Raw genomic sequence first — 23,386 nt, 5'->3', positions numbered from 1 at the left:
GCCTTGACAGATGTCGCTGTGACAACCATGTGGACAGTACAGAATGAGGAGGGGGACAGGGCCCATTGAAGGAATAGGGAAACCCCCAAGATTATTGCATTACTAGATTTGGAATGAATAGATTTCTGCCATTGGGTTATTTAGGGTGGTGTGTGTGTATGTATGTATGTGTGTGTGTACACACTCATGCACGCATGTACACGGTCGCGTGTGCAGCCAAGGTCAGATGAGAATGTTGGGTATACCGCTCTATCACTGTCGGCCTTATCCCCTCAAGATAGGGTCTCTCAGGGAGGAAACCTGGAGCTTGGAATTTTCCAGTGGGCTGGCTAACCATCAAGTTTTGGCAATCCTGTCTCCATCTCCGCTACCCTCTACCCAGCACTGGCCTTTTGACATGGGTCCTGGATAGTTAAACTTGGGTCCTGTGCTTGTGCAGGAGGCACACTTACCCACTGAACCATCTCCCCAAATCCAGATTATTCAGTCTTGATTTCTGAACCCCAGTGCACTGTGTGCCCAGGAAACACTCACGCCCACTGGCCCAACCTTTGCATGCAGGCGGTGTAGCGAGCCCCTGTGGACTAAGGACAGAAAAGAGTGGCCTCTGTGCTCTCCTGGGTATACAAGGACACACCCTTTATCTCTTTATTCCAGTCATTTTGCAACATTTGGTGACAGCCTCATCATCTGAGAAAACAATAGCTGGGGTCTGAGGCCACTGTAGGGAGATGAGCTCCCTGTAATTGGGGGACATTTATTTAGTGGCAGCTGGCCTTTATGTTTTTCTCCAAATTTCAATAAAAAAAAACATACTCTCAAGATACACATTTTTTTTTCCTGCCTGGAGATTTTGTATTGGCAGGATTCTAGGTGTGCATTCGTGTGTGTGTGTGTGTGTGTGTCATGTGCTCTGTGCTGGGTCATACTGTGGGACTTCTATCCAGGCTGTGCCTTGGAGATTTTCCCCATACCTTACATGCTCTTGTACCTTCCTGGAAGAAATGACATAAAATAGCAATAGCTGTCTAATTATACTTAGATGCTTTTGGTTTTCCACAGATACGAAATTAAATGCACCCATACCCTTTATCACCATGGAGATCGTGGAGGATCAGTTCCCATGTGTTCTGTCTCAGAGGCAGCAGTTGGACAGCAGCATACTCTCTCCCTTGTGAACGTTAACAGGGAATTTTTAAAACATGTTTAACTATGGGTTCAAATTGAAGAACGATATTTAAGTCATTATGGAGAGGAAAGCAGTTGTGCAAAGTCTCCAAGTAAATCAGAGAGAAGAGGAGCCCTAGTGTGGTAAGACCGAAGCAGGCTTATTCATGAGTGTCTCCTCTGTGGACATGTTTCCAGATCGCTCTTCACTCCCCTAAAGACAAACCTGAAAACCTCAAAGCGGGTGGAACGATGGAGGAGTCAGATGATGATTTCAAAGAACTCTGTGCCAGCTTTTTCCAAAGGGTGAGAAAAAATGCAACCAAAGAAGTGTCTGGAGAAAGGAAGAAGCCGAAGGCCGCCGGTAGCTCTCAGAAGAGAGGCACACTGAAAGAAACCAGTCAAGCTGCCACCAGGAGCAAAAGCCTTCAAGGCCCTTCAGAGAAGAAACCTCGATCAGGCAGCCAGGCCTCTAGGACTAAAAAGCAAGGGGCACCCAAATCCCAAGAAGGGGACCCAGCCCTCCCTGTGCATGGAAAGGGCGGTGTCCTTGCTCCTGCCCCACAGCCTGTGTTGTGTGAGAAAGCACAGAGCATTCAGACAGGTAACCAGCAGGGCCACTGGGACCCACTGCCAGATCTGGTTCTGGAGAGCGAATCACACGTGATGTGTGCTCCTGTAAACCGAGGCTCAGAAAACTTGCTGTAAAAGGCCAGGTGGTGTATACCTCTAATCCCAGCATTCAGGAGGCAGGGGCTGAGTGAGGCCAGCCTGGTCTACATACTGAGTTCTGGGACAGCCATGGCTATGTAAAGAGATCCTATCTCAAACAAAACAAAAAGTCAGAGAATAAATACTTTGTTTTTACAGATCATATAGTTTGTGCAGCAACTGCAGTTGGCTCTCTTCGTCTATGGGTTCACCCTCTGTCACATGGCCAACATTTGAGGAAAGAAATAGGCTGTGCTTAATGTCTATTTTTCCTCTCTCTTTTTTTTTGTTTGTCTTTATTCCCTAGCAATAGAGTGTAGCGACTATTTGTGCAGCATTTACTGTGTAGTGGATGTTATATTAATCTGTAGCTGAATTAAAGCATACTAGGTGTACACAGGTTAAATGCAGATAGTGTACTTTGTTTTTGTCTTTATGGTTTTTTTGTTTTTGATTTTCGAGACAGGGTTTCTCTGTATAACAGCCCTGGCCCCCTTAGAATTAGCTCTGTAGACCAGGCTGGCCTTGAACTCACAGAGATCCTCCTGCCTCTGTGACCTGAGTGCTGGAATTCCATAGGGATTCCTAGACTTATCTCCCCTAGGCACAGAGGCAGCTGTTCTTACTGGCTGCTGTAGTACGAGGCCAGCTATTGATGATGTGGATGGTTGTGGCACTTGTGACCACAGTTTGTGTGTCCCTTTGTGAGATCCTGTGAGTGTGTTTAGGAGCTCTGTGCTCCGTTTGCCGTAGATGTTTATGAAGTTGACAGTAGTCATGTCAGCCTAAAAATAATGATGCTTTTTGTATTTTTGTGAATTAATTCTAAGGTAGGTGGGTTGGCATGGGTAGCCAATTTGGTTCGCTGAGGAGGCTTTCAGAGGGTGCACTACAGGTTCAGGTTCCCTGCCCTGTCACCCTCGGCATCCTCAGCCGTGTGCTTGCTATAACTACCCTCTTCACACAGAACTGAAACCAGCCTCGTACGCATGATGTGTTCTTCAGGCTTCTGACTTCTGTTTCTGATTCCCTCACCTTCTCTGTGTCCTCAAAAACATTTTTCTAGTGTGTGTGCAGAGTCTTTCAGCAGTGGTGGTAAAGTCTGAGCCACTGGAGACCGCTGAACGCCTGCGGAAAGCTGCCCAGTACTCTGGGCACTCGTACTCCCTTTGTGCAGCTGGTGAAAGCGCCACGTGATTTGCACCTACATACGTGCGAAATTGGCTCGTAGCTTCGGGGGTTCCTGAATCCCCACAGAAGGCCATAGATGAATCTCAAGTTAAAGAATTGGCCTAGAAAGAGACAAACACTTGTCATTAGTATTTCTTTAATAAGAGCTTTATTGAGGTATTGCTCAGATTCCATAATTTTACTCTTAAAGTGTACAGCTTAGTGTTTTTGTTCATTCAGAGTGTGCAACCGCCACTACTGCCACCTAGCTTGAGAGTATTTGCATCCCCCCCCCCCAGCTCATCAGCAGTCACTGGACCCAGTCTCCCGCCACTGCTGGGTCTCTTGCCATAGTGTGCGGGCAAGTGAGCAGCTCCTACTCCCGCGAGTCAGGTGAAGCCTGAACTGGCTGGTAAAGGCGTTTTGGATTTGAGTCTGACCTGAAGGACAAATGCTGTGCATATTTTCCTCCTGCCAGAGAGTGCTCCCAATGGCGGCTCCCAGCCCCTTCCGTCCTGCTTCACCACGACTGCCGTGCCAAGTCCCTCCAAACCCAGAGCCTCGGAGCTGGTTCTCCAACGGATGAAGAAGTTCAAGAGAGCAGACCCTGAGCGCTTGCGGCATGCTTCAGAAGACTCCTCCCTAAAGCCCACACTGGAAGAAAATGTCCCGAGGAGCCCTCAGGCGGAGACGGTGGCAGAAAACGGTATGGTGAGCGTGTTCTGCTTCCTAAGACAAGACTGTAAGAAAGGGAGACAGAAGGAGCCTAGTGGCTTCATTTCTGTACACAGGTTTCCTGTGTGTTTATCTCACCCCTCACTGGAGCTAGCTGAAGAACGAATGTCCCTGTAAAAACTATTACTTTTAATTATGTGTATGTATGTGTCTGTGTGGGGGTATGTACACGGGAGTGCAGTATCTGTGGAGATCAGAAGTGTAGGCGGGGTTTTCCTGTGTGGGCAGCTGCTTCCCAATAACCACTCAGAAACTTAATATTAATTGCAAATGCTCGGCCGATAGCTGAGGCTTGTTATTAGTTAACTCTTACATTTAAATTAACCCATATTTCTTATCTATGTTTTGCCACATGACTTGGTTCCATTTCCCAGTATGGCACGCCCATCTTGCTTCTCTTTATGTCTGCTGGTGACTCCCCAGCTCCACCCTTCTTCCTCCCAGCATCCTCAGTTGGCTCTCCCACCTAACCTTATCCTGTTCAGCTTCTTTATTAAACCACTCTGAGTGACAAATCTCCACAGTGCACAAAAGGATTACTCTACAGCACAGAAGAAGAGTATGTTGGATCCCCTGGAGCTGGAGTTACAGGCAGTTGTGAGCTGTCTGACATGGGTACTGGGCGGCAAACTCTGGTTCTGCAAGAGCACTATGCACCCATCACCGCTGAACTCTCTTTAGCTCCTAGTTTCTTACATGGTTTCACTCCCTCTTTTCCTTCCTCCCTTCTCATTCCCATTTCCCTCCTTTTATTATGAAATTATTCTTTTACAGGAAGGTTTTTTATTCTTTTTTTTAACCACAGTAGGGGCTGAGGAAATGGCTGAGTGTGTAAAATGTAAACACAAGGACTTGAATTCAAATCCCCAGCATCTATGGCTGGGTGTGGTGGTGTACACTATTCCCTAAAACTGGAGAGATATACAGGATCCCTGGAAAAGTAGAGGGCAATAGAAGACACCTAATGTTGGCTCTGGCCCCCCCCCCCACAATCAAAGCAAAGCCAGGTGTTGGTGATTCATGCCTTTAATCCCAGCACTCAGGAGGCAGGTGGATCTCTGTGAATTCCAGGCCAATCTGCTCTACAAAGTAAGTTCTAGGACAGCCAGTACTTTCACATAGAAACCCTATCTCAAAAAAATCAAAAAAAAAAGAAGAAAAAAAAAATCAAAACCCAATAACAAACCCTAAATGCCAATACTCAACCTTTCTAGCATTGTGACCCTTTAATACATTTCCTCATGTTGTGTTGACCTCAACCATAAAATTATTTTATTTCTATTTTATAATTAATTTTACTACTGTTACAAATTGTAATGTAAATATATGATCTGCCACCCCAAGGGGTCACGACCCCTAGGTTGAGAAAGGAAAGATAGCTTTATGCACTCTACCTAGATTTAACAGCTGTAACACTTAGCCACAGACATACTTTTTTGTTTTTTCACATCATTTTTTTGGTCTCTTGAGGCAGGGTTTCTCTGTAACAGTCCTGGAACTCACTATGTAGACCAGGCTGGCCTCGAACTCACAGAGATCCACCTGCCTCTGTCTCCCTAGTGCTAGGATTAAAGGCGTGTGCCACCACTGCCCAGGTCGTTTTTCTCATCTTAATTAGCTTTGTTCATGGTTCTGGACTTGGGCAGCAGACTAGACCCAGAAGGTTGCAGATGCTCCTGCCGTACGTATTTCTCTATACTTACCATTGATGTCAGTGGTGGCGTGACATCGTTGACACGCCACCCTTAGATTTTCTCGCATAAGCACAATACCATCATTACACCTAAATTCATAACAGTTCCCTAGTTGTCCAAGCTATCTTTTGTAGCTTGTTTTTTTCCTGAACAAAGTTCACATGCTGTGTATTGCTTTAGCTCCAATAGTTTTTTTTTTTTTTTTTTGGGTGGGGGGTGGGATTCAGACAAGATTTTGCTAGTAGCTCTAGAATTCACTATGTAAACCAAGCTGGCCTTGAACTCAGGGTTAATCCTTATACCTCTAACCCCATCTCCAGTATTAGTATTATAGGCTCAAGTGTCATACCCAGCTCTGAATAAAATCTTTTTAGTTTAGATTGTAGAATAGTTCCCAACTTTTTTTTACATTAACTTTTGAAAAGTCTAGACTAATTAATTGGCTCATAATTTGCCACATTTGGGTTTGCTTGATTATTTGTTTATGCCATCGTTTTGTCTCTTCCCCGTCCCTTGTATTTTAGGTATACTGTGAGTGAGTCAGAGGTCTGACCAGCTCGGGGTTAAACGGCCTGGCCTCCACTTTTCAAAGGGGCTGTGAGCTCTGTATTCCTAGAGGCTCATACTGTCAGGTGATCCTCTAAGCAGCATGGCTCTCATCTCTGCTGAGTATGTACAGAAGGTTTAGGTAAAAGGCTCACTGGATAGAGTGCCTACCACATCAGCATGAGGGCCAGAGTTGGGTCCTCAGCACCCACAGCATAGCTGAGCACATATGGGCCCTCCTGAAATCCCAGGCCTTGGGAGACCGATACAGGACATCACTGGGGCCGACTGGACAGCTAGACTAGCTGAGCTGATGAGCCCAGGTATAGAAAACATCCTGCTGCACTAAGTTAAGAATGATCAAGTGACCAATATCACCTGTGGCCCACACACATGTACACATACGCACATCAACATACACACATGTGCACATGCTTGTGTGCTCGCTTTAAAGTAAAGGAGCAGCTAGATACACTACTGGAGGATCCATAGCTAACAACAACGGGGTCTCTGGGTGCTGTATTTGCTGTCTTGACTTTGAGAGCTCAAAGGATTCTCAACCTGCAATGATTGGACATCTTGTTGAGTCTTCAGTCCTTTTGGCATGTGGTGGCAGGAAGTAATATACACCATCCCTCTGTTTAGGAAAAGAGGAGCTGGGTGTGGGCTGTACTTCAGTGGTACAGTTTATCATATGTGAAGTCCTGGGCTTCATCTCTAATACCACAAAAGAAAGAAGGCACCAAATGAAGCTGTGCTGTTTTTGAACTTGTGGAAGGAGTGGTAGACTGAAGTAATGGTTATGACCTGGCAGAGCTCATCTGTGAGACACCGCATGTAAGCAGAGACTGCTGTTTCGTTCCTGGCCTCCCAGACTGAATAATCACACAAAAACTATGTTCGTTACAACAGTCTTTGGCCAACAACTCAGGCATCTTTCTAGCTATCTTATATCTTAAATTAACCCATTCTATTAATCTGTATATCGCCATGAGGCTATGATTTATCAGCAAAGGTTCTTGGTATCTTTCTCCTTTGGCAGCTACGTGATGCCAAAGCATGCATTTTAACAAGCTTCGGGTAATCTGTATGCATGCTGAAGTGGGAAAGAGCTGTTCCAAGAGTCCCCCGCCCAGTGCCCACTCTCCCTAGGCTGCGCCTCTAAACAGGAGTGCAGAGTGGTGCTAGGTTTTAGTTTCTTGTATTTGCCTAGTGCCCATGATACTCGAGCTGTAGATAAGACAAAGGGGTAAAGGTCACGGTGCCTGTCTGTTCTCATGGATCTGGATGCTTACCCACTCCACAGAGTCTAAGGCAAGGCTCCATGCCACAGACAGCGATGCTGCTATGGCCCTGGCCTTACAGCAGGAGTTCAGAAAGGAGGAAGCATCTTCACGTCATGACAGCTTGGAGGAGAAGGGGTTGTTCTTCTGCCAGATGTGTCAGAAAAACCTCTCTGCGATGAATGTGACCCGGAGGGAGCAGCATGTGAACAGGTAGGAGCAGCAGGGCTGTCCCAACTCCAGGACACCGGATAGCATCTTTGGGAGTGTTGACACCTTTCATGAGGACAGCACCTCAGTTTCGTTTATGTACCCCTCTTCCTAAGCACCCACTGAGATACAAGCCCCATGCTGTCTTTCATCCACTTGAAGGGCACAAGTCCTTGGCTTCTGTGCACGTCTCGCCTCCGTCTGTTTTGGGTTACTTCATCACCTCCAAAGGGAGCGTCCTCCCCCTTGGAAGTCACTGTGCTGCCCCCTCCCTCATTCTTCTAACAGCTGCTTCCTGTGCACTCATGTGTGGAACCCACAGTGTCTGTCCTGTGTCTATCCTGCACTTAGCTATGTTTGCAGAGCCTATCTCTGTGTCAGAGTGTCGCCCTCCAGCACCACTCTGTCTATGGCTGAGCAGTGAGCCATGGTGTGGACAGACACAGTTACTTCATCCATGCCAGACCCGTGGGTTTCCACCTCGTGGCTTTTACAGGAGTGCTGCTGTGAACACACGGTTCATGGATTTGTTTGAACACTTGTTTTCATTTCCTTGGGACTTTTACTTGAGAGTGAAATTGTTGGATTGTAAGGTAAGTCCTCAGTTTCTTGAGGCACCTTTGCTCACACACATCTAAAGCTTATGTCTGAGGCTGACTTCCAGGAGACATGCAGCACCAGCCCTGGGGAACGATGATGTAGATGAAGCATTTGCTGTAGTCCATGTTACTTGAGGGTTTTGTATTTACTGACTTCCTGCAGATGCCTTGATGAGGCAGAAAAGGCTCTGAGACCTGCTCCACCTCAGATCCCTGATTGTCCAATATGTGGTAAACCATTCCTCACCTCTAAGAGCCGAATGAGTCACTTGAAGCAGTGTGCAGTGAAGATGGAGGTGGGTCCCCAGCTCCTGCTCCAGGCTGTGAGGCTACAGACCGCTCAGCCCGACGGGGGCAGCAGCCCTCCAGTACCCAGGTAAGGCAGATGAAGGAGCCAAATAACGGTCTTTTCACTCCAGTTAGACTTTCCCTGAAAAGCTGCTTACAGTGTTAGGGAGAACCAGCTCTCTTTTGGAATCTGGAATGAAACAATTCAGGAAATTGAGCATGGTCAAAAAAGGATTAAGGAGCACAAGGATTTTGCAATCATGTGGAATCACCCATGCAAAGAATTGCTACTGCTCTCTTGATCCTTTCTCCAGTGTTGCCAGTCCCATAATCCTACAGTGACCACTCCAGAGCTTATAAGAGTTTGGTATTTGCTTTACTTCCCTGTTTTGGTTGTACAGCATGTTTCTGTCTTAGTGTAGCTGCATTTTCATACTGTTAATCAGACTGTTCAGCCCCATCCAGAGCTGACTAGGCAGAACCTCAAGACTATCTGTTATTCTGTGAGAATCCAATAGAATGGTTTTTGTTTATATTCACCCCACTCTCCCCTAGAAATGTATTTTTTTAATTGCACGAATTGATGCTTATGTATTAAGATAGGAGACTCCCCTAGCAGCTGGGAAGCCATCCTCAACATGCAGATGCCAGGGATGCAAGCAGCAGAGGATCAGCTCTGTCCCCTGTTCCTGAGCCGAGTACATCTAAGTTGACCCCTAACTTTACAGACTTTTGTGGGAAGTTTTTTATCCTAGTCACTACCATGCACATGGGTTATCAGCTGCTGGGCTGGGCCACAGCTGAGATCACAGTGGGCGGAGGGGGTTCTCCAAGCCAGGGAGTCTACCTACATTTAGTATATCCATACTAGCACTGTAGGGCAGAAAGACTTGAGGCCTTAGAATCTAATCTATTGCTTGTATCACAGATTAAACTTACATGCTTTTAAAATACCTCCAAATAGTGAAACTAGATGTACATGGGTCCTTCTAGAAGGCTGGTGAGTAGAAAGTTATGAGAATTGAACATACTCAGGGGACTTTGGACCTTTCCTAAGGGGGCTTTGAATGTTCCTGTGCTGAGATCAAGCCAAGGTATTTGGATTTTGGAATAGCCAGCATTTCATGGCTAGAGAACCATGCTGGTCCGAGTATCTTCTTGCCTTCCTCACTCCTTCCTTGATTTCCCCAAGCCCGAGCCCTGTACAGGTACAGACAGCATCAGGGCTGCTCTTCATGCCTACTTCTTGGCAGCTGGCTGGTGCCCTCTATCTTGCCTGTGGTTAGCTGAGTTAGGAATTGTTTACGCCTTCCAAGACCACACCTAAGAATCTCTGACTTGCCCAGTGTCCAATGAGCTTTTGCAAAAGCCTGAGTTATGTCGCCCGCAGCAGGGCAGGCTCTCCAGAGCTGCTCCCTAGCACACCTCCTCCTTGCCCAGTTGCTGGGGCTCACTCAGACAGTAGGTTTTTCTTTCCAGCCAAAGAAGCCTTCACACAAGCCTTCTGCAAGATAGAGAGGGGTCAGCTCTTAGGGCAGCTGCTTCGTGGCAGCAGAGTCTGGAGGCCTTGTCGTTTGGCCTTGGATAGAGGTGCTGCTGTCCTTCTCCTGAAGGAGGGACAGGATCCGTCCAACCAGGACTGTCCTGGGAGCATCTGAAGTTTCAGTGGGCAGAACTTGTTCACTACAGAGAGCCTACTTGGACCTATAGACCACAAGGGTTTAGCTACATCTAGGTGTTCGGGTACCATTGATGGTCAAGAAAGAGCCCGGGCCCTCCAGTGTATGGAGTGTGCTAAATTTCTAGGTTAGGGTCGAATGAGCTCACAACAAATAAAATCAGCACAGTGAAAGCCCAAGCAATTGTTGGCTCATTGCAATGGGGCAGACACATCCATCTTTTGTTTCCTGTAAGATTGAAGAGGCCCAGAATCAGAGGCACTCCCTGACCTTTGTCTGTGGTTATCTTTTAACTTCAGCAACCATGTTGGAAGTTTGAAACGGAAAGGAGCCACCGTCAAGAAGGAGCCACAGAAGAGGCGGAAAGCCAATATGCCCGAGGCTCCATCTGAAGATCTGCTGGTGGCCATGGCTCTGTCTCGCTCTGAGATGGAGCAGTGTCCAGTTGTGCCCCCACTCAGACTAGAAAATGCTTTTTCTCAGAAGATAGGGCTAGGAGCAGGTACATGTGGCTGGGCAAAGGCCTGGGGAGAGCTTGGTGCCCGGGTGCTGGGTGAGAGTTAGGGCAGCTGCTGGGTGAACGGTCAGAGCCATTTCTGACCCAGCCGCTTCTGTGTCTCTCTAGAGAAGAAAAGCCGCAGAAAGAAGCCCCCAGTGTGTCCCCCGCAGTTGTTAACTCAGGACTTTGAGACCACAAGTAGACAGATTGAGGATCGCGTCGCCCAGCTCCTTTCAGAGGAAGTGGACCTAGCCTGTACCCCGCCACTTCCTGCCAGCAGGATTTTAAAGGAAGAATTGGGGCATGCAGGCCGGCGTCTGCAGCTGCCTGCAGGAAAGCGGAATTTTCTGTGGGAGTGCAGTGCCCTCACAGGGGCCTGGGCTGAGGAGTCTTTCTATGCAGCAGGCCTGGTCCCTCCAGTGGTGTCCCCACGGCCTCCCAAGGTGAGCCTGCTCCTCATAACACCATGGGTGGGCTTTGGAGAGAGGCGGATAGTCTAGAAATGCAGCCAGATACTGGGGCTGGATGAGAAGTCCAGTAGATAGAATGGGGAGGAAGCAGCAGAGCATTGGCTATGCCTCATGTCTCTCAGTAGCAGCTCGGCAGCGCTTCTGCCGAAAAAAAGGACTTTGGTTCCCTTCATTTAAAACATTGCTAGAAAGCTTGTTTAAAATGTGAAGTCCAGGTCCACCCATGTCCAGGTTTTAACTCTGAGACAGAGCCTTGGAACCTAGGTCCTGAACACATACTTGAGACGGTTCTGCTGAAGGCGGTCCTGCATAGGTCCAGCCTTGGCCATGTAAAGGACATGAAGTGGGCTGCCAGTTTCTGCCGACCCTTCTTCTGTACACTTGGAGGCACCAGGTAGACCTGAGCCATGACAAAAGCTGCCAACACTGCAGGTTCCTGGCTGTGACTGGCTGTGACTGGCTGTGACTGGTCTCCCTTGAGGGCCCTGTCCTATCTGCAACTTTAGATGTAGCTGTGCATGTGTAGGGTGGCTGCAGCAGAACGTGTCCGGGACAATAACCAGTCACTTTCAACTTCCTTCAGGAATGTGAGGTGTCACTGGAGCTGCCTAAGCAGCGAGAGCCAAGTACCCAAGGGCCCCCTGCTTCCCACAGCAGCCCTCCCATAAGCCCCAGCCCCAAGAGCCAGCCGCTGTCCTCCACTCAGAGGGAGCACCAAGCTCTTCAGGATCTTGTGGACTTGGCAGAGGAGGGGATGAGCACCAGCCCGTGGTCCAGCAGTCTGGGAGCACCCACAGGTGAGACGCTGGGTGGGGTGCTGGGTGGCACTGGCGTGTGGGCTGCCGCGAGGTTCTGCTCATCCCAGCTCAGTGTCTGCCCTCGGACGTGGGTGGGATGCAGAGCGGTCGTGAGTCTCACCATCTTTCCTAAACTCCAGCCAAAGACAGAGCTGCTTGGGCCAGTCTTGTCTGTTTTACAATCCTTCCACTTCTCTGTCAGGGAGATGGGTAGAAATAATTGGGGGAGGGTTACTTTAAGTGAAGATGTCCTCAAATAATGTGTCCAGCCAAGCCTTGGACTGACACTGCTTGCTTGGGAGGTGACAAAATCCCTTTAATCTGTAAATCTGTCTCTCAGGGTTGGACTTGGAACCCAACAGTCTTCCACTGACTGGGTTTGTCCTGCCATCTAAGAAGACCCTTCAGAGGAGTGACCACGCCTCCGTAAGTATGAAGACTTCTTTGTTGCAAGTTAACCTGTCAGTTCAGTCCTGGCTCTGTGGTCTAGTTCCCAAATAATATACCTTGACAACCCTTGGTGGGGCTGAGTCCCAGGCCTCCTCTGCTTGGACACTGTGGGTGTCCTCAGCAGCCAGTTCTCAGAGCCAGCTTTGTTGAGGAGTCCAGAGATCATTGGCTCCCTAAGTGACTGCCTCAATCAGACATCTGTTCTGTATGTTTGCTTTTTAGTGATTTCCTTCATTCATTAAAAACTCACTGTGCCTCTTCTGTATGGATTATGAGGTGGACTCCAACTAACAACCCAGTATATTTTTGTTGGTAATGAATGGCATTGGAAGATGGGTATTTCATCAGGACCTTTTTTCTTTTCTAAATTTTTTTAATTTTATTTATTTATTTTTTTGAGACAGGGTTTCTTGTAGCTTTGGAGTCTGTCCTGGAACTCACTCTGTAGACCAGGCTGGCCTCAGACTCATAGAGACCCACCTACCTCTGCCTCCTGAGTGCTGTGCTTAAAGGTGTGCATCACCGCCACGGTCATAGGACCTTCTTATGCAGAGGACCACCTTGGTGATGTCCCTGCATGTAGCTAGGAAGTATTGGGTACCAGAACAGATTGGGCTCAGGGTCCTGGTCCTTTACGTCAGGCTACTCTGAGAACCAGGGATCTTGGTGTGTACATGATTATGAGCTCTAAAAATGTCTGTCTATCACTGTTCCTCCTATCATAGGTCAGGGAACACACCGTAATAGAGAACCTGAGAAAGAAACTAGCAGTTGCCATTCTGGTTAGATGAGGTCCTTAATGTAGCCTAGAGATAGAGCCTCATACCTCATGTGCACATCCTGGAGAGGAAAGCATGGCCAGGCCCTTGGTCTTCCCTGACACACCTCTCAGTGTGTGAGCTCACTTAGCAAGCAGTGAGTGAGCTAACAACTCTCTTTTCCTCCTGTTCCAGCTCTGCTCCCTTGGGTTGCTGGTGTCTGACTTTGGGACAATGGTCAATAACCCACACCTGAGTGATATCCAGTTCCAGATTGACAGCGGAGAGGTGTTTTATGCCCACAAGTTCGTTCTCTATGCCCGATGCCCACTTCTTATTCAACATGTAAGTACATAGGGTGCTGACAGCCTGCTTCCTCTCCCTCTTTTTTTTTTTTTTTTTTTTTTCAGAAAGAAGGTTTTCCTTCTTCCTTTACTAGTATTTGCATCGTTGTAGAATCTCCCAATCGTGTTCTCTCTCTCTCTCTCTCTCTCTCTCTCTCTCTCTCTCTCTCTCTCTCTCTCTGTTGGAACTTGGGACCCTTTGCCTCAGTCTCCCAAATGCTGAGATTATGAGCTTGAGCCCCCACATGGGAATCCAGCAGACCACTCAGTCTTCGTCAGAAAGTTCTAGACACAGGAGTGTCCAACCTTTAGTACTGCAGTATGATATTATTGTCTGCAAATGCATTGGGCCATATTCATCTTTATCCTGGGACTCATGCAACCCACAGGCCCAAGTCAGACATGCTTAGAGTATATGATACATCTGTCAAGGGGAAACTAAAATGTTCCTTAGACATCCATCCTCATATGATTTTGGAAACATAGGTCCAGACTATAGAAAATACATAAGACTGCCCCCCACCCCCAGGATCTCAGGCTGTCACTCCAGGCTATAATAAACCTCTGTGTTCCCCTGCCTGCAGGTAAATGCTGAAGGCTTCTGTGCTGTGGAGGACGGGGATCTGACCCAGCGCATCCTGCTGAATGATGTGAGCTCTGAGGCTGCCCTGGCATTTCTGAACTATCTCTACATGGCAGACACTGACATGCCTCCCAGCCTGGCCCATGAACTGCGTGCCCTGGCCCTCAGGTTGGGATTGTACTTTGCACACACTCCACAGCCTTTAGGGTTGGTGACATGAATTGGGAGACTGACAGCTCATGCATGGCAGGGTTATCAAAATGCCAGGGCTGAGCCTATAAAACTTCCATCATATCTTTTAATCCCAAGTTTACCCCAGCCACAACCCTGAGCAGTACATGATGGTTGGTTAGAGTGGACGCTTGCAGGGGAAATTATACTTGGCATGGTAGATGGAGCTCTGGCCTCAGCACCCTTAGACACACGCATAGCATGCAGCTCCTTGATTGTCCCCCGTAAGAGTTTCCCAGCATCAGGCACACATCCTTCCTTCTAACAGAGCTGAAAACCTCTGGGTAAAGCCTCACCCCTCCCAGGCTGTGTGAATCCCTGGGTGCCTTTTGGAGAAGGAACAACAGCTCAGTGATGGGGTCTGAGATGCGCTGACTGGGTTTCGGAGCCTTCTGATAGGCGGTCAGCTGGCCTGCCAACAGTTCTGTCTGCTGTGGTTGGGTCTTGAGTGACTCTCAGTGCTGCCTGATTTTGTAGCCATAGCAGCTCAGCCTGACACCCCTCCACTTTGTCACCAGTGGAGTTAAGGTACCATAGGTGCTATTTAGAGCTATAACCAAGTGACCAAGTGTGATCCTGCACAAGGGGAAAGGCCACGAGAGAAACATCCTGGTACCTCCTCATGAGAGCTGCTCCGGCTACCAGTCCAGGTGCCAGCAAGGCGCCTCTGTACAGAGCGGTGATAATCCAGTGTCTCCTCTTGCAGGTTTGGTGTGAGTGACCTTGTTCACCTGTGTGAACAAGTGCCTGTCATGGCAGACTTGGAGGGAGAGCAACAGGAGGAGGAGGAACACGAGAACTGTAAAAGCAGAGCCGAGAATTTCCAAGAACTCTTGAGGTCAGTGTGGGCAGATGAGGAGGAGGAAGCAGAGACTTTGGTGAAGCCTGAGCTCTGTGAAGAAGATGGAGAAAAAGTGAATGAGGCAGAAATGGAAGAAATTTATGAATTCGCAGCCACTCAGAGAAAGCTGCTCCAGGCGGGAAGCGCGGCAGACACAGATGAGGACACAATCCGGCTCGGAGAGGACAGTCCAGGTTCTGAGCCTTCCCTGGCAGGTGCTCAGAGTAGCAGGCAGACAGGACAGATGGAGTCATCTGGGCCAATCAACTGGGAAAAGGAAAGAGATTCCCTTCTACCCCAGGACCAGTGCTCGGCCTGGGCAGGGAAAGCAGGGACCCAGGAGGCACTAAAGGAGGCAGCTGGCCAGCCTAGCTCCTGTAGCCCTTCTGAGAGCCAGCAGGTGAGGACTAAAGAGTGCTCACCTTTGCTCCCAACCAAGGCCTGTGATGACAAACAGCCCTTTGCATCAACTCAGAGAGACCCATCTGAGCTGTCCAGAATGACCGCTGGTCACGAAGAGCCGAGTGGCAGTGCTAGGGAGAGGCAGGCAGAAGTGGCCCGTTCCCCCTGCTTCCTCCTGTCACAGTCTCCTGTAGGTGGAAGTCCCAGCCGGTCACGGCTTCTCTCATATCCCACAAGCAATTTATCCCCATCGGTGCCCCAGCCACGCAGTAGCATTTCCAAGGCGTCATCCCCAAGCTCACTGTCTCCAGTTACACCATCTAAGCAGAAAAGGGACAGTACCATTCTCACACTACTGGGAGAACCCGGCCACCAGAAGGGTAAACGAGATAGCTCCATGTTGGGACGCAGAAATAGGGGCATCCTGATTTCCCCGGCAAAGTCTCCTCCCATTGACTTGACCCAGTCAGCTCCTGATCCCTTGAGTCCCAGGACCCAGGATCCTCCATGTCATGTGAAGAAAGAGGATGAGGTTATCCTTTTACTGGATTCGGACGAAGAGCTGGAACTAGAGCACAGCAAGACAGAGTTAATTTCTAAGGAGTCTCCAGGAGGAAGGACAGTTCTAGACGTTAGCCCCAAATCCTCTGAACTGTTTTCAGTCATCGATGTCGATGAAGATCAAGAACATTCCCAAAGCCCACCAAAGAGAGAAGCCGGGCTCCGCAGGGAAGAGGAGGGACGGCGGGAGAATCAGTCTGCTCTGGGAAGCAGAGACATCCCCTGGCTGTTCTGCAGTCAGAAGAACAGCCTGGACGAGGGCAGCTCCACAGACACCTCCTGGCTGGTGCCTGCTACTCCGGGGGCCTGCAGGAGTCGTGATCGCTCATCACAGACCCAAATCCTAAGCCTTAAGACCAGGAGCCCGCCAGATGAGACTGCTCAGCACACCCCCAGGCCTTCTGTAGACCGCAGGCCTGTGCAGGAAGCAGTGCAGAAGCTCTCCGTGATCGTGCCCTATAAACTGCCTGTTACTCAGGGAACTCCTGAGAGTGGGCGGCAGGGCTGCAGAAGCCCTTCCCATCCATACTCCAGGTGCCACAAGCCTTCTTTACAGCCATCGTGTCCCGCCCCTGATCTTACCAAGTGGCCCCAGAAACACTCGTCACCGCGGCCATGCCTGCCAAACCAGGCCACAGCTGATGAAGTGGTGGAAGTTGGGGACAGTGACGATGAACAGGAGGTGGCTTCCCATCAAGGAAACAGCAGCCCTGTGCTAGATGGTGACCCCCCGGTTCCCATGGGTGACTACTGTTGGCATGATGAGCCTCTCTCACCCATTCCAATTGACCACTTGAATCTGGAGCGGACTGGCCCCCTGACCACAAGCAGTCCCAACCATCAGTCCCAGGAGGCGCTGCGTGGTGATGACTGCCACTCCCCAGAACTCCTGGGCAGCACCCCCGTTCGAGGAAGCTCTGGGGCCCTGAGAGAGTCTCAAGAGCAGTCTTCACAGGCTGCCTCTCCAGGGAGCAGCAAACTGAGTTTCATGAGCCCAGCTCTGTGGGACGACTGGGACGAGGAAGAGCAACACTCTCCAGAGGCCTCGCCGGTGGCCCAAATGCTGAGTGCCGGAGCTCTGAAGCCAGACAGTCCGGAGACACCAAGTGAGTGGCTGTGAGGCCCGAGAGATCTTGTCCTTTCCTCTTTACTCATGGAGGCGTGGAAGTCTGGGGAGGAAAGCTGGGCTAGCAGTGCTCATCTGGGCAAGACCTCTCCTTTGATTCCCAGACTCTCCCACAGAGTAGAAGTGACTGTTCCCTAGGATAGACTTCACAGTCAGCAAGTCAGCATCCCCAAGCCTGCCCTTATCTCCTGTGAGCTCACTTCCAGGACCAGCAGCCAGAGGCGATTGGGCGAGGTGTGGTTCCCTAAAAAGTTCAGTCATGGGATAAGGCTACAGCTCAGTGGTAGCGGGCAGGGGTCTCTTAAATTCAGTCCTGTCTCAGCTCGTGAGCAGGTGGAGTTGTTTGCACCAGGCTGTCTTGGGAGCTGAAGCAATACTTTTACCTAAACCTCTCAGTTTTGCACCACCTGGCATCTCCATTAATTTTTTTAAATTTTTTATTTTATGGTCTTTCAAGACAGGGTCTCTTGTAGCCTTAGTTGTCCTGGAACTCGTTCTGTAGACCAGGATGATCTCAAACTCACAGAGATCTGCCTGTCTCTGCCTTCTGAGTGCTGGGATTAAAAACATGCAATACCACTGCCTCGTCCCCCAAAGCATTTTTTTTCAATGTAGAAGATATTCTTTTTTTTTTTTTTACATTTTTTTACTGATATTTATTGAGCTCTACATTTTCTCTGTTCTCCTCCCTGCCTCTCCCCTCCCCCCTTTAATCCTCCCCCAAGGTCCCCATGCTTCCAGTTTACTCAGGAGATCTTGTCTTTTTCTACTTTCTACTTCCCATGTAGTTTAGATCTATGTAAGTCTCTCTTAGTGTCCACATTGTTGTCTAAGTTCTCTGGGATTGTGGTTTGTAGGCTGGCTTTCTTTATGTTTAAAAACCACCTATGAGTGAGTACATGTGATAATTGTCTTTCTGTGTCTGGGTTACCTCACACAAAATAATGTTTTCTAGCTCCATCCATTTTCCTGCAAAATTCAAGATGTCATTATTTTTTTTCTGCTGTGTGGTACTCCATTGTGTAAATGTAGCACATTTTCCTTATCCATTCTTCGGTCGAGGGGCATTTAGGTTGTTTCCAGGTTCTGGCTATGACAAACAAAGCCGCTATGAACACAGCTGAGCACAAGTCCTTGTGGAATGATTGAGCATCCTTTGGATAGATACCCAAAAGCGGTATTACTGGGTCTTGAGGAAAGTTGTTTTCTAATTTTCTGAGAAATCACCACACTGACATCCAAAGGGGTTGTACCAGCTTGCATTCCCACCAGCAGTGCAGGAGTATTCCCTTTTCCCCAACTTCTCCAGCATAAGTTGTCATCAGTGTTTTTGATCTTGGCCATTCTTACAGGTGTAAGATGGAATCTCAGAGTTGTTTTGATTTGCATTTCTCTGATGACTTAGGATATTGAACATTTCCTTAAGTGTCTTTCAGCCATTTTAGATTCCTCTGTTGAGAGTTCTCTGTTTAGGTCTGCACTCCATTTTTTTTTTTAATTGGATTATGTGATCTTTTGGTGTCCAATTTCTTGAGTTCTTTGTATATTTTGGAGATCAGACCTCTGTCTGATGTGGGGTTAGTGAAGATCTTTTCCCATTCTGTAGGCTGTCGTTTTGTCTTGTTGACCGTGTCCTTTGCTTTACAGAAGCTTTTCAGTTTCAGGAGGTCCCATTTATTAATTGTTTCTCTCAGTGTCTGTGCTGCTCCCTTAAAGCATTTTTATCTTTTTTTTTGATTATTTAATTTTATTTTATGTTCATTGGCGTGAAGGTATCAGATCCCCTGGAACTGGAGTTACAAATAGTTGTGAGCTGCCATGTGGGTGCTGGGAATTGAACCTGTGTCCGCTGGAGAAACAGCCAGTGCTCTTAGCTGCTGAGCCGGCTCTCACCTACCCCACCCCCGAAGGCATTTTTAAGGGGATTCGTACAATGTATGGTCTTTCATAACTGGCTTCTTAGCACAAGTTTTTCGAGATTCTGCTGCGCTTCATTTATTGCATCTGAATACTGTATCCATCCACCATTAGTGGACATTTGAGTTGTTAGAGTAATCCTGCTTTGTGCAGACAGAATTTCATTTCTGGTAGTTAGGTCCAGGACTGCTGGATCACAGGGTAGCTGTGGTTAGCATTTTGAGGAACTGCCACACAATTTTCCCCAAGATGCTGCTTCATTGTATTCCCCTACCAAGACATGTGTGAGGTGGGTGCGCCAGCTCTCCCTGTCCCCGCCAGCACCGCCCGTGCTTCCTTCCTAGGGGCTGTTAAGTGCATTTGTACTGATGGCTCGTGATGCTGGGCATCTTTTATGTATTTAGTGGATATTTGTGTATCTTCTTTGGAGAGTCGCTTGCCCCAATATTTGTTTATTTATAATTATATTGTACTGTGTGTGTGCACGTGCATGCAGAGGTTAGGAGATGGCCCTGGTGTTAGTCCTCTCCTTTCAGTGTGGCATCCGGGATGAACTCAGGTCGTCAGGCTGGGGGTGGGCCCCACTGTCCACTCACTGAGCCATCGCAGCATCCTGCATGGTCTTTTCCTTGTTGATCAGGAGGTTCTGATGTCTAAGCGTGAGAGCTGTCGGTGCTGCTGGTCATCCGCTGCCGTCACTGTTCGGCAGGCTGCTCTTTCCCAGTGGTTAGAGCGTGTGCTGGGCTGTTGTTCCAAGAGGCCCAGAGCCTGCTCCCCGACATTAGTGTTGCAGACATGGCATGCTTCCTCACAATTGCTGTGTGCCCCTCCCAATGGGAAGATACAGCTCCAAATGGTGATGGTGCCATTAAGGCTGTCCTGGGGCACGGTGTCGATTGGGGTCTGTCATTTCCCATGTGACACTTCCAGGGCAAGAAGTGGTAGCAAATCCATGCCTGTCACGCTAATACCTGTGCTTCTCGTGTTTTATCCAGAAGGTGCTAATCGGAAAAAGAACTTGCCCCCCAAAGTGCCTATAACTCCAATGCCAAGGTATTCAATCATGGAGACCCCAGTGCTGAAGAAGGAGCTGGACAGGTTGGTAGTGTTCCTCCAGGCTTCTGCTTCCATGGTCTCCTGTGAGTAACCAGGCCCAGGAAGTAGAATAACGCAGCACCCCTTCAGGTCTGGGAGATGAGGTGGCCCTAAGCTGAGAGGGACGTCCTGCAGGCCGCTCTGCAGAGGGCATGGTTGCTTGAGTGGGTGGGTGCTGGGCCTTTCTTCTCTCCCACCAGCTCTGAGCTCAAGAAACTAACACCTGAGGGTTGTCCTAGGAAATATGTCTCCATGGTCCATACTGGTAGGCGTGGGCCCTAGCCATGCCATCCAAGTAAGGAGACTTCGTTTTCTAAGATAATGTGAAAAATACTGCTCTTCAGCGTGGTGCCTGGTGAAGTGGCTGCTTCCACCACTGCTGAGAACACTCTGGGACTCTCCAGCGTGGATGTCCTTTAGAGCAAGCTCAGCTGGCGTGAACACTCCTGAAAGTCAGGCTGTAAGGTTTCTGTCCAATGGAGCCATGCCTTGCTCTGCAGAAATGGCTGCACCGTTGGACCCTGAAGCCCACCTGTTCCCACATGCAGGTTTGGAGTCCGTGCTCTGCCCAAACGCCAGATGGTTCTAAAACTGAAGGAGATTTTCCAGTACACTCACCAGACGCTGGAGTCAGACTCAGAGCATGAAATCCAGTCTTCCCAGCTACCTTGCAGCCCGGAGGTACCTGGTAGCCAGGTGTCTACCGCTGAGACCTACAAGCCTTCAAGGTCAGGAGGCTACACCCAGATCAAAGCCACTGCAGGTCTGGGGGCTCCAAGAGCCAAGGGTCCCACTAAGAGCAAGAACCCTCGGCATCGAGAGAAACAGCGCAGTGAAAGTGTTTCCCACCCGAGCAGGTTGCCAGCTGGGGAGCCGCCTGTAGGCCCTGTTGGGGACGCCCTGCTCCCAGCCTCCCAGGAGTCCGTGGCCACCTCTGTGGATGGCAGTGACAACTCCTTCAGCTCTCACAGGTAATGGTCATACATGTGTCCTCTGAACGGTGGGTGTGAGAGGGCATTGGGGACACATAATGGCCAGTGTCCAAAATCCCATTGATTTCTGGGCCTCTGCAGGAAGCCCACGTGGTTTAAAGGTTCACTCCTTGAGTCCCTACAGGCCTTTGAAACTCTGAAACTTCCTTTTTATGCTAGAGCTTTCTGGCTAAGAGGGGATCCCAGCCAGGAATCCTGAAACCACAGACCCGTGGAACCATCAGGACTCCTGTCACATGCGAGGCTCAGCAGAGCCCTGAAACTCTCTTCCCCTCAAAGGGGCTCCGGGTCTTAGGGCCATAGAGGGAGGGTGCCCAGACCATCATCTGTTCTTTTCAGTTCCTCCTGTGGGTTTGGAGCTGCCTTGGAGTCTGCAGGTGAAGACAAGGACGACGAGGAGGGGGTCAGTGCATCACAGGTTGCCCGCCGGGCGGCAGACACAGAGGAGGCAGTGAGACGCTACATCTGCTCCACGCCTGCCCTGTACAGGAAGGTGCTGACATACCAGCCTCTCGAGCTGGCTGAACTCCAGGCTGAGCTGAAGCAGGAGGGCATTCCTGTGGCCATGGGCAAGCTGCTGGACATCCTCGATGCCCAGTGCATCACCTTCACAACTGCTGCAGCCCGAAAGGAGAAGCTCAAACAGAGGAGACGGCAGCCGCTGGGCAGGAAGAAAAAGGACCAGAAATGACAGGCTTCCACCTCAGTAGCTAGCTGCCAGAGGGCCTCACCGGGTGTGTCTCAGGACAGCAGCCCGTGTCTCTGGAAGTGACGTCCCCAGCATACTCTCTGCTCTGTGTCGCCCCTGGATTTAGAGCCAGGTCCTCTCTTCCCCCGTCAGTCAGGCTCAAGCAGGATCCCCATCTTATGTGTTCCTGAGAGCAGTGGGCCATACCAGCTGACCAGGCAAGACCCACGCCTTCTTCTCTTGCCGTTCTGTGTCTACTACACCCAAGCACAGCTGTCCTGGTAACATATTCTGGGATGAGCATCAGGCCCAGCCTGCCTTCTCAGCATTCAGACCAACCTAGACACCCCAGGGCGGCCTGTACCACCACACCACAGGTGCTCTTCTGACCTGATGCCTACCCAGACCCTTGTCAGTGTCACCAGCATTCTCTAAGCAGGACTTTGAATAGGGCCCAGCACAACTGTGAAGACCCCCAAAGTAAGCATGTTGTTTGTGGGTTCCTCCCATGTGTGTTAAACCTCTGACCCAGAAGCAGTGTGGACCCTGGGGAGGCAAAAAAGCCAGACGTTTGGGTTCCCATAGCCTGTGAATGTCCTTGTCTGTTTTAATTACCGTGAAGTTGTTTTATATGAGTGCAATAAAAACAAGGCTTTATTTAAAATAAATACTAAGTAAATAAACCTAGATGTTCCTCTCTGTGAAATTTATGAGGACACGGCGACTTGAGCCCGACTGCCCTGCTGCCCCCAGCGCCTTTGCACACACTCTTACCCCGGGTGCCAGGCTGCTCATTGCCCGATTATCTCTGGTCCTAGGTAACAGGCATAGGACTCGGTTCTTGCTCGTCCATCCACTGTCTCTCTGTTCACACTGGCGGTGCCCTCACAGGCACTCAACTGCAGCTGCTCAGGGAAGCAGACCAGGGATACACGCAAGTGGCAGGCTGGTCCTGACAGACTTACTGGTCAGCTTTGCCTTGTCAGCACAATGCATGTACAGTGCTGATCTACAGCTATGCTGGACCACAGGGAAGACCAGCCAGCGTCCTTTAGGAGCTGGGACGTGGCTCGGCGATGGAGCATCTGCCTGGCATGCCTAAGGCTCTGGGCTCAGTTCTCAGCCCTGCAACAAGGAGGTGAAGCACCCTTGGGCCCCTAGGCTGACATCAGGACCTGGAAAAGGTCTCTGAGCTGACTTTAGAGGCCAGCAGTTTAGGGAGGTGAAAAATGAAGCTTTGTGTTGTAAGATGTTTTACTCTGGGCTTTTTGAAGGGCCCACCACCCTGCTCCCAAATAGACCACACACAGAGGCTTATTCTTGGTTATAATGTCTGGCCTTAGCTTGACTTGTTTTTTGACAGCTTTTCTTAAATTATACCAACTTGCCGGGCAGTGGTGGTGAACACCTTTAATCCCAGCACTCAGGAGGCAGAGGCAGGTGGATCTCAATAAGTTTGAGGCTAACCTGGGCTACAGAGTGAGTTCCAGGGCAGGCTCCAAAGTTACAAAGAAACCCTGTCTCAAAAAACCAAAAAAAAAAAAAAAAAC

The 23,386-nt window shown here is 49.3% G+C and overlaps 1 protein-coding gene across 3 annotated transcripts; it reads left to right on the top strand.

The window, feature by feature from the left end:
* The first annotated feature begins 1,066 nt into the window (after positions 1 to 1,066).
* On the top strand, positions 1,067 to 22,523 carry Slx4 (SLX4 structure-specific endonuclease subunit). 3 transcript variants are annotated; one of them, XM_050128873.1, is made up of 15 exons: positions 1,067 to 1,771; positions 3,527 to 3,754; positions 7,330 to 7,519; positions 8,279 to 8,491; positions 10,382 to 10,584; positions 10,708 to 11,024; positions 11,635 to 11,848; positions 12,189 to 12,274; positions 13,252 to 13,401; positions 13,985 to 14,151; positions 14,921 to 17,124; positions 20,057 to 20,159; positions 20,705 to 20,884; positions 21,014 to 21,127; positions 21,488 to 22,523. In XM_050128873.1, exons 1-15 carry the CDS (start codon positions 1,420 to 1,422, stop codon positions 21,837 to 21,839), a joined length of 5,073 nt encoding a protein of 1,690 aa, XP_049984830.1. In that variant the 5' UTR covers positions 1,067 to 1,419; the 3' UTR covers positions 21,840 to 22,523. The 3 variants fall into 3 exon arrangements, with proteins under 3 accessions (XP_049984830.1, XP_049984750.1, XP_049984902.1); XM_050128793.1 differs by having other exon boundaries at positions 20,705 to 21,127; XM_050128945.1 differs by having other exon boundaries at positions 1,769 to 1,883; positions 20,705 to 21,127.
* The last annotated feature ends 863 nt before the right edge of the window (positions 22,524 to 23,386 follow it).

This window comes from Alexandromys fortis, unplaced genomic scaffold (genome assembly GCF_014885135.2).
Source record: "Alexandromys fortis isolate MF-2015 unplaced genomic scaffold, M_Fortis_MF-2015_v1.1 scaffold_29, whole genome shotgun sequence".
In the NCBI taxonomy this organism is placed as follows: Eukaryota; Metazoa; Chordata; class Mammalia; order Rodentia; family Cricetidae; genus Alexandromys; species Alexandromys fortis.
This window is presented reverse-complemented; position numbering and strand designations above follow the sequence as displayed.

Bases quoted from the DNA above. Each gene is read 5' to 3' on its own strand.
- Slx4 (XM_050128793.1), top strand. From the start codon at position 1,420: ATGGAGGAGTCAGATGATGATTTCAAAGAACTCTGTGCCAGCTTTTTC. The intron at 8,492-10,381 runs GTAAGGCAGATG...TTTTAACTTCAG, and splicing joins AGCAGCCCTCCAGTACCCAG to CAACCATGTTGGAAGTTTGA. The intron at 11,025-11,634 runs GTGAGCCTGCTC...AACTTCCTTCAG, and splicing joins TGTCCCCACGGCCTCCCAAG to GAATGTGAGGTGTCACTGGA.